At 41.4% G+C, this 15,154-nt stretch overlaps 1 protein-coding gene across 1 annotated transcript; it reads right to left on the bottom strand.

Moving 5' to 3' along the window:
- Window positions 1-4,809: 4,809 nt before the first annotated feature.
- Window positions 4,810-10,993, bottom strand: LOC310939271 (stonustoxin subunit beta-like). The gene is made up of 5 exons (XM_083903978.1): window positions 10,855-10,993; window positions 8,377-8,409; window positions 8,219-8,281; window positions 6,883-7,025; window positions 4,810-5,369 (listed from the first exon to the last, which is right to left on the bottom strand). The coding sequence occupies exons 1-5, from the start codon at window positions 10,886-10,888 to the stop codon at window positions 4,908-4,910; spliced, it is 735 nt and encodes a 244-aa protein (XP_083760104.1). The 5' UTR covers window positions 10,889-10,993; the 3' UTR covers window positions 4,810-4,907.
- Window positions 10,994-15,154: the final 4,161 nt, after the last annotated feature.

Below are 15,154 nucleotides of genomic sequence, written 5' to 3'. Positions count from 1 at the left end.
TAACACTCATCAGGTACACAGTCGTGGAATGAATTTTTACCCGTGGGTTTTGAAGCAAGAAAATATATACTGTACAAAAAAAATGTTCTCAATTTTTCTTGTTGAAATATGATCAAATATGATCAACAATCAAGCATTGACAATAGGGCAGCAACAACTAATCGATTAATACATTAATTAATGGGCAACTATTTTGATAATCGATTAATAATTTTTAGTGTGTTTTTTTATTAATAAAAACTAATTCTGTGATATTTTTACTTTTTCTGGCTTCTTTGCTCCATAGAACAAAGACATCATTGAAACTAATTCATTTTGGTTTGCGGACAACATTTATTTTGAGAACATCATCATTTCCTTGTTTGGGAAACACAAAAAAATGTATGGACCATACAACTATTTGATTAATCAAAATTTTTTTTTGCAAATTAATTGATTAAGTTAGTTCCATTCCTAACTGACAAATGAGTTCCCATGTTTCTCACTATAGCTTTTAGATCTCATTGAAATTATTTATTTTATATCAAGACAAATGGAGGCAAGTATAGGGTAACATTCTTAGTGTTCTTTTGGAATTGAGTTGACTCAGAGCTTAATCTATAATCAATTAAATATTTGTACTTGTATAACACTTTTCAGGTCTTGATGACCACTCAAAGCTGTTTTTCATCACAGTTTTGACCATTCATGTTAAGTGCCTTGCTCAAGGACACGTGGACTAACAGAGCCAGGGATCAAACCCACAATCTTCCAGTTGAAAGGCAACTTACTCTTCCACCCATGCCGTGGCAATCAGTGGCGCGCAAATTAATGCCACTCACTGGAAGCAACCATGTTCTCTTAACAGATCTTGGACTTAGTTCTTTTTGGGTGTTACATGCATAGTGCAGCCCAGTATATTAGTATATGCACATAGGTGTATATGGATATATCAACAGTCCAACTTTATTAAGCAAATTAATGCACTTAAATGGCTGGTGTAGCACTGTAAAATCCTTGAAATGTTTTTAGTTATTATTATTATTTTTTAATTATTCTTTAAAAAAGAATGTGTTGGATTTCTCATGCATCTCATCACATTTCCTATGTCTTAACTTTACTAACTACAATGAAATCAATCAGGCCTGTAGTTGTCATAGTTTTCGATGTCTGGGTATAACTTCATTTTTGTATTCCTTGTACATTTCAAATACAAACACAATCTTCTTAAATACTTAAATCTTATTTAAATCCCATTAAATTTTACAAATGTCATTACAGTTCAGAAATATCCAGTATTACTGAACCAAGTGCACAATATACAATAATGCATATGAAAAACGTCAAGAAAAATAGAACGAGTACAAGTGCAAGTGCAAAAAATGGTTTTCTTTCACAACTGACAACAGCTTATTTCAGGTATTAAATAATAGTTGTTTTCAAATACAACTTTCATTTCAGCAAAAGCAGTTCACTCTGCTTTCGGCAGTAACGTGCAGGACGACTGAATTCCCACCCAAAACCCTGGAAGAATTTTCTTTTCAATAGTGGCCTTAATTTTATGCAACAGCTTGACCTCCTTCTCTGATCCCTCACCAGTTACAATATAAAAATTTATAATCCCTGCCGGCTGATCAATGTAAACTCCAATAGTGGCGCAATATGGGACATTGTCTATGTCTTTGTTTACACCATTGAACCAGATCTGGTAACAGGATCCTGACCAGCACATTCCCCAAGACTCCTCATTTTCTCCAAGGCCACTTGGTCCAGAATGTGCCCTTCTTCCGGCTCCTTCATAGGTGGCTCCAATTACCACCCAGCCTGAGTATTCTACCTCCCAGTATGCTCTCATGTTCCACAGACCCTCTTTGCACACAACCTTGGGAGAGAAAAAAAGAAGAAAAAAACATTTTAAAATGGGAAATGTTTTCACCAGGTTTCAGCTGTACCTGCTTCATTTCCTGACTTACCTGTGGAGAGTACTCATATCTCTCTGGTCGATCCAGAACAGGACAAACCTCTTCAGTTCTGCGAGAAACCTTAGACCCATTGTCAGAAATCCACAACATCTTGTTGGCAGTTTTATCATCCAATGACAAATTCATCCAGTCTATGGATGACAATTAAGCAATAATATGAGTTAATCCTCAAAAAAAATATACATATTCAAGTTGTTTATTTAAATAAATAAATAAATAAAATCTGCTCATACGCTTCATAAGCTCAGCTCTTCTTGTTGGCTCTGGAATACCCAGCACATAAATGGAAGCATTTGCTGCAAGAATGATAAAAAGAGTGAACCCAGAGAAAAGAAATAAAAAACAACCAATGCTGGTATATACTACACTTATGATATACATTACCTGCACTTGTCTTTTTGTGGGATTTCACTTTATCTGTATCTACATTTAAAGAGCAAAGTTAAAGTTAAAGAATCTTATGTATTTAAAGTTTTTAACATTAATCATGAATAAATCAATACAGATCACAATAGAAAATAATGTCAAGGGATATCAACACATCTTCTGTTGAGAAAAAGTGACCTTTTTTATTCCATATTTTCAATGCTGTAAATACATATAGAGTTTAAATTGGTGTTAACACACATATACTATGAGAGCAAGGTTAAGACAAGAAAAAATAATCTAGATAAGTGTCAAGCAAACATAAAGAGCAAAACTTGAACTGCCAGAAGAGGAAGAGTTATTTGCAGAATCTATGGAACAGTAACATACATTTTATGTTCCTTGCAAAGGCAAATTTATAATTTTTGATGATTAATATATTGATTTTACTTTCCATTATAGATCAATGGTTGTACCTTGTTTGCTTGTCTCAGAGAGGATTACTGCAGAATTAGATCTGGATGGCATCTTGAGGTTGTAAGCCTGTAATCCCTGTCCAGGTGCTTTGGAAATCTTTGAAAATGTAAAAGAGTGAAGTCCTGGTCTTTCACTTGTCTTTTATACCCTGTGAGAAGATGAGGCGGGGGCCTATGACCCTGAGAGAAGATGAGGCCGAGCCCCTAACCCTGAAGGAGTTGGCCGAGATACATGACACCACTGGAACCCAGTCTGTTCAAAACAATTTTAAGCAGTTTATTGCAAATATGACACAGTGTAAGTGAGAAAGTGGCCTTGTCACTTGTGTCAGCATGAGTGTGGGATCTATGGAACAGACACTGCAGTCAAACTCAAAGAAGATGTGTAAGTGCAGGACACATGAGTATGGGTGGCTCACATACCAAGTGCATCAAAGAAATCAGTGACTGGAGACAGTTGAAGATATACCGCAGCCAGCATACCAGCCCCATAATGGTTATGTTTGGGCAGACAATATGGGTTTGTTTGTGGTTTGCCCACTTCAAGCTGGTTTAGTACCCTCCCCAGTCTGCCTGGGTACTAAGTGGGCATGGGCTTACCATGTGGGCAAACACAGGTGGGGCCACCATGGAAACCTAATTTGGACCCATATTGTCAGTCTGAATGTAACCCTTATGGGGCCCACGTGAACATTCTGGCTGGGTATGAAGGAATAGCATGTGTAAAAGAAACAGTTTTTCATTTTGTCAGTTTTCTTGTTTGATTCAATATGGGTATTCAATTTGTTCATGTAGCACTACCCTGTACAGGTGCAATTAAGTATAAGATAACCAATCTTGCATTAAGGGCAGCTAAATGATATTTCAATGACAATAAGTTATTTTTACTACATTGGGTATCAAGTTAAAAACAAGTTAAATGAGAACTGTTTCTGGTGAGTGCATAACATTGAGGCTTAATGTATTTGTGGTCCAAATGTCAGATTATGTAAAACAACCTCAATTGATGGAAAGGAATTCAGTGTAAATTGTATCAACAAACTAGCACAAAAACAGGTATGTATTTATGAATTTATTCAAACTATTGCATATTTTACATTTTTACATACACATATTATCACTCAACTAGATGACACTCCATATTATTAGCAAACAATAACCCTAAAGTGATAGAAAAATATAATATATTATAATATAAACCTTGTTCTGTAGAGAGGGAGGTTAAAGGTTCATCTGTAACTACCTTTACTAAATATGTGCTAAACATTTTGGAAACACTTTAGATTAAGGAACACATATTCACCATTGACTAGCCCTTTATTACTAATCATTGAGCATAATATTAACACAACCTTATTCTACCTCTAGTACAACGTGAATTAAGATTGTTCCTACATAAGGTGTTAATACGTGCTTAATATTTACTAATAAAGGGATAGTATGCTACTTATATGCATGTTAGCACCCAGTTAATGATGAATATGTGTTCCCTAATCTAAAGTGTTGACCATGATTTTACAGTAAATCTGTCACAGAATGAGAATGAGAAGATATCTAATCTGTGTTGGTTTATTTGTAATGTCCCCTCACAGCGACAAGGTCACTGGTTTAACTTTCAGTTCGGCTCCCGGTTCGACTATGGGCCTCTCTGTTTGGAGTTTGCATGTTCTATCGTGTCTGTGTGCGCGTTCTCTCTGCGCTCGCCGGCTTCCTCCGACAGACCAAACACACACGAGGGTGAAGGTTTGGATGCTTAATCTCTAAATCAGTGCCCTTCTCCTTGTGTGGATTTTCTCTGGGTACCCCGGTTTTCTCCCATAGTCCAAAAACATGCAGTAGTTAAGTGGACACTCTAAATTGGCCTTAGGTGAGAATGTGAGAGTGGATGGTTTGTCTTTGTATCTTGACCCTACGATGCCTTAGTGACCTGTACCATGCCTTTCACATTATGTCAGCTGGGATTAGCTCTAGCCCTCATCAAACCCCCACCACCCACAAAAGCGATAGAAAATGAATGAAGGAACAAAATTTAGTTAGATTGAATGAACTGAATTGAAATTGAAAATGTCTTGAAATTAACTGAACTGAATTCATGTTCTTCATCTCATGAGCTCTGACCTTCACACACTTCTGATGTTCTAGTATCCTGTTCCTGCTTCTGTACGATGGAACACTCAGAGTGTGTCGCCATCCAGAAACCTGGTATCATCCTCTCTGTAAAGGAGCTCCTTACTTGGTGCAAAATTTTAACCTCCTTTTCTCCTGCACGCTCCTCCACCTCTTCCACAGCATAGTAATTGAGGACACCAGCAGGCTGGTCGAGGTATGTGCCTATGATAGAACACTTAGGAATGTCCTTGATCTCTTGGAAGGAGCCTTTGTGCCAGACATGATAACTGGTACCACACCAGCCAATTCCCCAGGACTCTTCATTCTCTCCCAGACCACAGGATCCATGGGTGTTCCTCCTTCCAGCTTTTTCGTACGCAACACCGACTACGACCCACCCTACAAACTCCACCTCCCAGTAGCCTCGGAAGCCCTTGATGCCTTCCTTACAAAGGACCTTGTGGAGCATGTATGAGAAAAAGAGCACAATTAAGGGATGATCTGAGTAGGTCCATAGCTGTCCAATTATAACTACATTTTAAAATGTTTGTGATCAGGATGAACCCTTAAACAGACATAAAACAAAACAAGAGAATATTGGAAAAAAGTAGATAGCAAAGATGATCAGTTTATTAAACAAATGATGACACCGAATGGATACTAAAAGCTAACAGAACACAAAAAAGAAACCATAACAAAATATTGATCAGATCTTCTTAATGATTACTTAAATGTATGTGGGAAAAATGTTTAAGGCAATGAGGAAAAGTTAATGAACATGATACCAGCGAAATGAATGTGAAATCAACACTAATTACTAATTACACTAAATAAAGCTCCCATAGAGTGGTCCTATCGCACATATTTGTGAGTTATGGAGTTTTACTTACATACGTTAACTTGTTATTATGGTCAAAAACCTCCCGGTTGCTGTAAATTAGCCAATAGAAATCTCTCCTCACTGAAGCTCTCGTCAGTCGCTCTGTTTCAGACTGAAATCTCACCCCCAGAAGACAGACTGTGTTGTGACTGGCCAGCCAGCAAGAGCATTCCCAACTGTCTTATGATTGGCCAATACCTGGAAGTGACGTAATTAGCACACCCACTCTCAGAAGTGCAGCTCCCCCCTCTGGAACGGTGGATGCACTTCTACTCATTATCAAAACATTGTTTTAACAATGTTTAAAAATAGCTTTGTCACGACTCCCCACCGCAGTCCCTTTTATGACTTTGACCTTTGAGTCAGACCCAGAGTCAGAAGACACTGTCGCTCGTGAAACACCTCCATAACGGACGTTATTCTTCTTCTGCGGTTCAATGTACGCAACCGGATGTGCCCGGACTAGTGTCTGGAGCAGGAGGATCTGCTGTTCAGGAGAAATGATGTTTACGTAACCAGAACATTTTTTTTAGGAGTTTTCGCTGAACCCGAGATTACAAAACACAGCGTTCTCAGCAGTGGTTGAACTGTTTGTTTCGAACCTTCAGGGCTTCATAAACGAGGTAATGGCGCAGATACACACCAAAAAAATCAGCATTAATTGGTACTTCCTATCTATTGGAGCTTTAAGGTATACACCCAAGCTGTTTGGTCCCATGTGGGTTTGTCCATGGTTTCCATGATGGCCACACCCATGCTTGCCCGCTTCAAGCCCATTTCACTGAAACCATAATAAAATTATGGTTTATGTAATTATGGTAAAATTATGGAAATATAATTTTCCCATTTCAAGCCCATAGCCACTTAGCAAGAAGGTGAAATGGGCCCCACATGGAAAGCTCATATGGCTAAACACAGGTAGGGGCATCATGGAAACCACAATTAAACCTGAATATAACCCTTATGGCACCCACATAAGGTTTCCCTTTACAAGCACAATATTGCTGCTGCCTTTGTCTGACATAAAATGAATCGAAACACTGAGAGACATGTGGAGCTGATAAATGTAACCATCCCTTTTTTAGCATACCTGTGGAGAGTACTCATATCTCTCTGGTCTGTCCAATACGGGACAATTGAGATCATCACTCATACGAGCCACTTTCGTCCCTCTCTCTGAGACCCACAGCGTCCTATTGGCTGTCTTGTCATCCAGGGAAAGGTTGATCCAGTCTGTGGGTGGAATTTAGAGTCAGATTTGGACCAAATTGTAAAGACTGGTGAACGAGCTCCCAGCCAGCATGTCCAGGCAGTGACGTGCGGTGAGCTCTAGGGTAGGCAGGCAGTCACAGACCAAGAAGTAGACACACTAAATTAGTATTGCCCAATATATTTATTTATAGTAATATTTTATGCACCCCAAGCTTATTAATGCTTTATACAGTATGCTTTATATATTATTAATGCTTAATATTCATAATGCTTTACACGATAATAATATTAATATGGTAAATAATATAGATATCGTGGAATCTGGATTCGATCCGACGACCTTCCAGATAAATCCAACTACTTAATCACTAGACTACCACTTTTATTGTGTTAAAATGAATGTCAGAAGAACTTCAACAGATTAGGTTATAACCTTGGTTGTTAGATATATTCAGAACCGTTTTTAATTGTGATGTGTACTTCAGTGTGAGTAATCGGAGGTGTGGAGTGAGAGCATGAGAAGTCAATCAAATGCGTGTCTCACGGCCAGTTGGCAGCTATGCAAACAGCGGCGAGGCGGTAAAAAAAAGTGAAAAGTGCGTATAATTTTCTGTCCCTTCCTTTGGAGAAGGTCCGGTAGCTCAGATGTGGGTCTCCCCTCTAATAAAAGCTGCCGTTTTTCATCAAATGCCAGCCTTAAGAAATCTTTAAGCCTCTCTTGTAGAGCCTTCATTACACCTCCCGCTAAATTGCTGGACACAAAACAGCGAGAGGGTGTGACAGTGTGTTGACAATACAGTTAATACAGTACAGTTAAGTCAATAGGCACTGCACTGCCTGCACTGCCTACCCTGCCTAACCTGACTGCACGTCACTGTGTCCAGGTGGGTTATGGTTATATTTTGGATGACAGTATGGATCTCAAATGGGTTTGTCCGTGGGTTACATGGTGGCTCTACCTGGAATTTGGTGGGGCCAATGCTACTTAAAACCATAATGGGACCTGCATCCTTTGCCCACTTCAAGCCCATGCCCACCTAATATCCATGTTATATCCAGGTACTAAGTAGGCCTGGTCTTGAAGTGGGCAAATGTGGTGGGGCCACCATGGAAATCCCAGAGAAACCTGCTTATGACTCATATTGTCAACCTGAGTGTAACACTTTTGAGGCCCACATGGTAATGCTGGCTGGGAGGAAAAACGCAAATCTTACGTTTGATTAGATCAGCTCTGCATTTGGGTTCAGGGATGTTTGGCTCGTATGTTGGAGTCCTCTCTGTGGAGTGAGTGACAGAATGACAGGTCAGTGTTTAAGTCACTACAACAAACTGTATTCAAAAAGCAAACACTATGTTCAGATCACTGTCATACCTATGGGTGAGTTTTCCACTTTGACCTTTTTTGCTGAAAGAAACAAAAAAAAATGGAGAAACTGAGCTGGAAATAGCTGTTATATAAATGCTGCAGGTTACAGTTTCCGTCAGGTTTGTCTCAACAGGCGACGAGCGTCTTATAATGTGTATATTTAGAAAACTATCTGCCTCAGTCAAGTCCTCATATCACCTCACATATCATAAGACACTTCACACACATGCTTCGGTCAGAATCCAGCTCAGTGTGAAACCTGTTGATCTGCTGCCTTTAATCACATGATAAAAATGTGTTTAAGATGTATTCAAGTCAATACATCTTAAAAACTGACAATGGCATTGAAATCGGTTTTGTCTGATAGGAAATGGCAAACATTTTAATTACAAGCAGATGTTTTGTGGTCTAACTTTCCTTAACTCTTCCATCAATTTTCAAATTTTGGTTTGAACTTTGGCAGCTCTGCAAGCTGCTGTAAAGCCCTTTGTACCTTCTACACCCACTATATTTGCAGTATATCCACTTGAAGTTACTGTGTGTATAGCTGCAGTTAAAACTATGTCTTATATACTACATTTTGCAGGGTTGGCTATGACATCTTTTTATAGCAAATTGTTTGTTACAACAGTTCATCTTATGCTATTACCATCATTATATTTTCACGTCTAAGAACTTCATACAATCTCCAGTATAACTAATAATTGATAAATACACCTATGGTACTTTCACTTTTATTTTCTCACGCCTTCTTCCTCTCTAGGGGTCGCCACAGTGGACGATTGCCACATTTAATTTGGCAGAGAAAATCTAAAAATGCAGTATCGTAATGAAAGGGGCCGCAAAAGCCTGTGAAATTATAATGACGTCATTTATTGTGGGAAATTTAGAATTGTACCTTGTAAAAACCTGGAAATGATCCAGCACATGGATATATTATATGAACTGGATATTGCGTGGCCCCTTCGCTTCCGTTCATTCCTATGAAGCTGCTCACCCAGTGCATATGCCAAAAAAGTTTTTTGACTTCCGCGTTTATTTCCGGGTTATGGGGCCCATAGAGCATGCGCAGTAGTGTCACTACCATATAAAGATCTATAAAAGCCTTTGTTCATGTCTCGAGGTGTCCTGTGGACACTTTTACAGGCGTCTCTTTTACTATTGCGGTCAATGAGAAAATTGCTTTTTGGGCTTTTGGGCTTTTATGGGGTGTTCTGTTGCAGTACCCACAGTGGTCACCGTGTAAAAATTGTCTTCAAGGCAGATAGGGCAGTGCTCTATCCAGTTCATATAATACATCCTTGATCCAGCTGCAGTATCCATTACAGGACCAGAGGTGACCCCGTTTATGAAATGCTCTCTTGTTACATTTGCAATCCATTGATTCCTGACATACTTTTTATGAACAACTTAAAACGTTTTTATTCCAACAGGGCTTGTGTTAACCTTTCTGAATATCTGGTTTATGTCCCTGATTCATGTGTTGACTACACTTTCATTTTAATTCTTATACATGATATTGGCCTTCTACTTTAATTTATGAAAAGTTGCTTTTAATTTGACAGACAGACAGACAGACAACTTTATTAATCCCTTTGGGAACCTCAAACTCAACTTACCACTGACTTACTTGCTCACTCATAGTAGTAAATTATTGTTGTATAACAGGCTTTGGTATAATGCAAATGTTTCATAACTAATACTCTCAAGAGGAAGGATTAAGAGAAAGCGTCATTTAATCCTCACAGATTTGAGTCTAAACCAACAAACATAAATAATGTGTTGTGTTTATATCAACACTCACAAAGCTTTTAAATCTACCTGTCATCATTATCTACACATTTCAAACTTAACAGTTATTTTTACTCCCTGGAGAATGTTTGTCATGTCCAAATGAGCTGGCATTTATCTCTGATGACTGTTGGTCCAGAGAGACTAAGTGAGAATGTTAAGCCACTTGTCTGGATATAGAACTTTGCTTTGACTGGCCTCATTACAACTGAAACTGACCCACTGTGGTTTGTTAAATCTAAGAATTGACTGACTTGTTTTAACATGTGCAACATTTTCATTTAAACATGAATGGAAATTAAATACATTTTAAAATGACTTTTAAAATGCAATACTACAATACACACAATACAGGAAAGTAACAGCAAATGCAAGCTTGTTGTAAGACCAGTCTACACTTCAACTTTTTCATATTCCCTTTAGAGGTCACTGCAGCAGATCATCTGCTTCCATCTCGCCCTGTCCCATATGTCTTTTTTACTTTGTTGTCATAAACTGTATATATCATAACCATCATTTCATTTTCAAAACTAGCACTGTACATGCAGCATTTTAAATCTTCAAATCAGGAAATAAAAAAAAACATCCTCTCCGTAAACACAGAGTGTGTTTTTTAAATCAGCAAATCTAAATAACTCTTTAAGTTTTCAATAAGTGGTGAAACTGTATGAGATCCAGAAAATGTAAATTCACCTTTATCTGAAATCAGTCTGGTTGTCGTCGGCATCTTGATTCCAGCTTGAGGTTGGACTCAACTGAAAAGCCTCAGAATGATGTCACAGAGTGAGTCTCTCTTAGTTCCAGTGCATGACAGCTTAATGCCATGCTTATATACCTTTAATGCAGCACAGAGGCAGAGGAATTACAGCTGGTGGCATGGACATAAGTGCTGCCAGTAGGAAGGGGAGGAGACATGAGTCGTGTAACGGGAGCTGTGAGTTTGTTTTTTCCTTAAAAAGGTTGGACGTGTCCTTAGCATACCCCAGTTATCAAGTAAACCCCGCCTTCTCACACATCGGCACCTTGGATCTCCACACATTGCTTAGTTATGGCACTAAAGCATGTGTGTTGGACAGGATATGACGATATACACGCACATGCGCAATAAAAAACCTGCGTGTGACTAATCCTGATGTTGGATATCAAACAGGTGCTTGTGCATCAACAACCATAAAGTTATTAATAGTGTGAAAGTGGAACAAGTGTAGGCTTTACATCACTGGCATGAACATCATTGGACCGTATCTATGTTCCCGGGGTCCTATGTTCCCCGCTTTGTATGTGACATAGGACCCTTTCTCTAAAAATCCTGGGTCCTTTCACCCAAAAGGACCTGGGAACATAGGACCCTAACCCTACCCTACCCTAACCCATTACCCTGGAGCTCCACACCCAGGCTTCCACAAAGTGGGGAACAAAGGACCTTTTTTTGGGAAAAACAGGGAACATAGGACCCGCGGAACATAGGTACGACCCCATGATCATTATGTAAAGATGTTTTCATCATTCACGTTTTCTTATGATCTCATTCTCAAACATTAAAAACGTTTAACATTACAACAAATTTTCTTTTTGTTGCTGTTGTTTATGATATTTTCTTCATCTGTTAATCTTGCATCACATTCATGATAGTATTTCAATATCTTATCTTTAATTGGCTCAACTATATTTTAAAAGCTTTCCATAGTGCATTTATCTGTTTTGTGTTTTTTTTTTTTTAAAAACTGTTACTTTTTAACTTAGCAATCACTTTAAATACAATATTTGTTCACACATGTAGCAGTTGTAAATTTTATGCACACACGCACACACACACACACACACACACGATGAAAACACATGTAGAACACTGATATTGTGGCGGGCACTGAGGGGTGTGTCTTCTCACCCAGTGGGTTGTGGGAGTCAGGAAGTGTTATCCCTGTTTTTAGGTGCACGTGCTGTGAGAGTTCTGGCAATAAATCTGGTTAAACTCACCTGCGTCTCTTCGTTACTCGTCTTGCCACATTGGTGACCCCGTTTTGAACATGGAAGAAGAGGAGGAAATTGTCTCCACCAGGTCGGTGACTGTTTGTTTCAATGGACGCAGTTTTGAATGTGACTTTGTGATAGCCTTCATTACAGTTCCCATTATCAGGCAGATTTTCTGTGTACTAATGGTTTGCTGGTGGATGCTGCTAGTCGTTTGATTGATGCTGTGTCTTTTGCTACTTTCCCATGTCAGACGGGGGGCTCTGGGCCGTTAACTCATGCTAACTTCTCAGAGTCTGGGGATGTGTTTCAGCGCCAGTGTTTGCTGGCAGATTTCCCGTTGCTGACGACGCCTGCGTTTTAAGGTAAACTAATTAAGGTAAATGGGGCCAAACTCTATCTACTCCGTTAAAAACGGCATAAGACCCAATTAATTAAGTAAAACCGTTGATTTCTATGAGCGATACAGGTTGCCTCCTGTGGACACAGTTTCTACTGCCGGCAAAGCAGTTCCGGCTGCAGGCAAAGCAGCAGCGTTCCTGTACTGTGGAGGACAGTGCAGGGTGAGGAAGAGCGCAGCGCGAGGAAGAGCGCAGCGAATGGGAGTGTGCCTGGAGCTGCCAGAGCGCCAAACCAGGCCTGCTGTTCCTAGGTCAACATGAAGGAACCGTGTTAAAGATATACATTTCAACGGTTAAACAAAATATGAAAAAGGCACAGTCTACATACCAATCTCGGTGCGATTATATTCACCGAAGCGCATGGGGAGTGAACCCTCTGTGCGCGCGTAGCCACTATCCGAGGCACCCTATAATTAAACACCCATTCATAAATTGCGCATCATGTGATTACGTTCCAAAAGATGACAAAAGACCTACCAAGCGCGATCTGTAAAAGATCCACGTCTAAAAGTGGGGGACCTGCTTTTAGGCAACCTGAATAAAATAGCGATCGTTATTTACTGCATGGATGAACACGCACCGACAAACATTTCACACCGCTCATACCTGCGACGCGGAAGCGGGACGGACAGGAAGCAGGGCGTGCATTCGGCATCAGGGAAAAACCAAGAGACAGCCACCCATATATAGACTACGATCAGATGTGACTGGTCGACAAGTGAGTGGAGCAATTAAAGGAACACACTGGACATCAATTAGGACATCTTAATTCTGCCACACAAGCATGGCGTGGAACACTTCATTCCTACCATGGGTCCGCCCGTTTGTGCGCGTGAGCGGCGCCTCAACACGGTTAAGTTAGCTACAGCTAAAGAGGAGCTCACTACCATGGAGCGTTTGGGGATCGTGAGCCGTTCAAACAGCCTGTGGGCCTCGCCGCTGCATATGGTGCCCAAGTCGGACGGGTCTTGGCGGCCATGTGGTGACTTCGCCGCCTGAATAATATTACTATTATTATTATTTTCGGTTTGCCCCGCTGGTATGACGATTTTCTCTAAGATGGATCTGCTGCGTGGTTATCATCAGGTGCGCGCAGACAATGTGGCCAAGACCGCGGTGATTACGCCATTCGGGCTTTTTGAGTTCCTGCGTATGCCATTCAGCCTGAAGGGTGCGGCGCAAACATTTCAGTGGCTGATGGACCCGGTGCTACGTGATCTTGCGTTTGTCTTTGTCTATTTGGACGACATTTTGGTGGCCAGCCCGTCGGCTGGTGAGCACCTGTTGCACCTTAGGCAGGTTTTCCGGCGCCTCGACGAGCACGGCTTGATTGTCAACACTGGGTTGCCGGTGATCGATTTCTTAGGCCATTGCATTTCGTTGCAGTGCGCAGTTCCTTTGCCGTCTAAGGTGCAGGCGGTGGCGAACTTTCCCTGTCCGGTCTCCTGCAGGAGTTTTTGGGCATGGTGAACTTCTACAACGGTTTCCTGTTTCGTGCGGCCCATCTCATGCAGCCACTATACGGGGCCCTGAGGCTGAAGAAGGCCAACGACCAGGTCGACTGGACCACCGAACAAATCCAGGCTTTTGACGGGGCTAAGTCTTCCCTGGCCAAAGCAGCACTCCTAGTGCATCCCGTGTCTCGGGCATCCATTGCTCTCACGACCGATGCGTCGGACGTGGCCGCAGGGTCGGTGGTCGAGCAGCATGTGGGGGGTGCGTGGCAGCCCCTCGCATTTTTTAGCTGTAGTTTGCGAGACAACAAATACAGCGTTTTTGACCGGGAGTTGCTTGCGTTGTACCTAGCTACGCGACATTTCCGTTTCCTGCTGGAGGGCCGCTCTTTCACAGCCTATGTCGACCACAAACTGTTAACGTTTGCTATGGCAAAGGTGACAGAGCCGGCAGCGCCACCTGGCAGCCATTTCAGAATTCACGACGGACATTCAGCATGTGGCGGGAAAGCAAAAATCGTGTATGTCGTCTAAGTTTGTCTGGCCTGGCTTGCGCAAAGAGGTCAGGGAGTGGGCGGCCACACACTAGGGCACCCTTTTTCGATTCCAGCCAGGCGTTTTGACAATGTGCATGTGGACCTGGTGGGACCTCTGCCTCCCTCCCAGGGTTTAACACACCTGCTCACAATGGTGGAACGGACCACCAGGTGGCCAGAGGCGATTCCTCTGTCCTCCACGACATCTGCAGATGTGGCGCTTGTGTTTCTTTCTGCTTGGGTCGCGCGTTTCGGTTCCCCGTCGGACATCACCTCTGACAGAGGCTCTCAATTCGTTTCAGAACTCTGGTCAGCACTGGCAAGGTCTCTGGGCACACAGGTTCACCGTACTACTGCGTACCATCCTCAGGCTAACGGCTTGTGTGTTTTCACCAGTCACTTAAGGGGTCGTTGCGTGCTGCGCTCTCGGATGCTTAATCCGTTTTTCGTCCGAGGTCGCTTTTGCTCCGGCAACCGTGCACCACTTTTCTCCTCGGTCATTCATGTCGGCTCGTTTGGTTTTTGTGCGCCATGACGCTCACCGTTCGCACCTCCAGCCCCCTTATGATGGCCCGTTTAGGGTGCTGGAGGCGGTCTCTAAAAGTTTTGTGCTGGATATGGGGGGGCGTAG

This window comes from Microchirus variegatus (genome assembly GCF_963457635.1).
Source record: "Microchirus variegatus genome assembly, chromosome: 17".
Classification (NCBI taxonomy): domain Eukaryota; kingdom Metazoa; phylum Chordata; class Actinopteri; order Pleuronectiformes; family Soleidae; genus Microchirus; species Microchirus variegatus.
The sequence above is the reverse complement of the archived record's forward strand: the minus strand, read 5'-3'. Positions and strand labels throughout refer to the sequence as shown.

Bases quoted from the DNA above. Each gene is read 5' to 3' on its own strand.
- LOC310939271 (XM_083903978.1), bottom strand. From the start codon at position 10,888: ATGCCGACGACAACCAGACTGATTTCAGATAAAG. The intron at 8,282-8,376 runs GTATGACAGTGA...CTCACTCCACAG, and splicing joins AGTGGAAAACTCACCCATAG to AGAGGACTCCAACATACGAG. The intron at 5,370-6,882 runs GTATGCTAAAAA...ATGCTCCACAAG, and splicing joins GATATGAGTACTCTCCACAG to GTCCTTTGTAAGGAAGGCAT.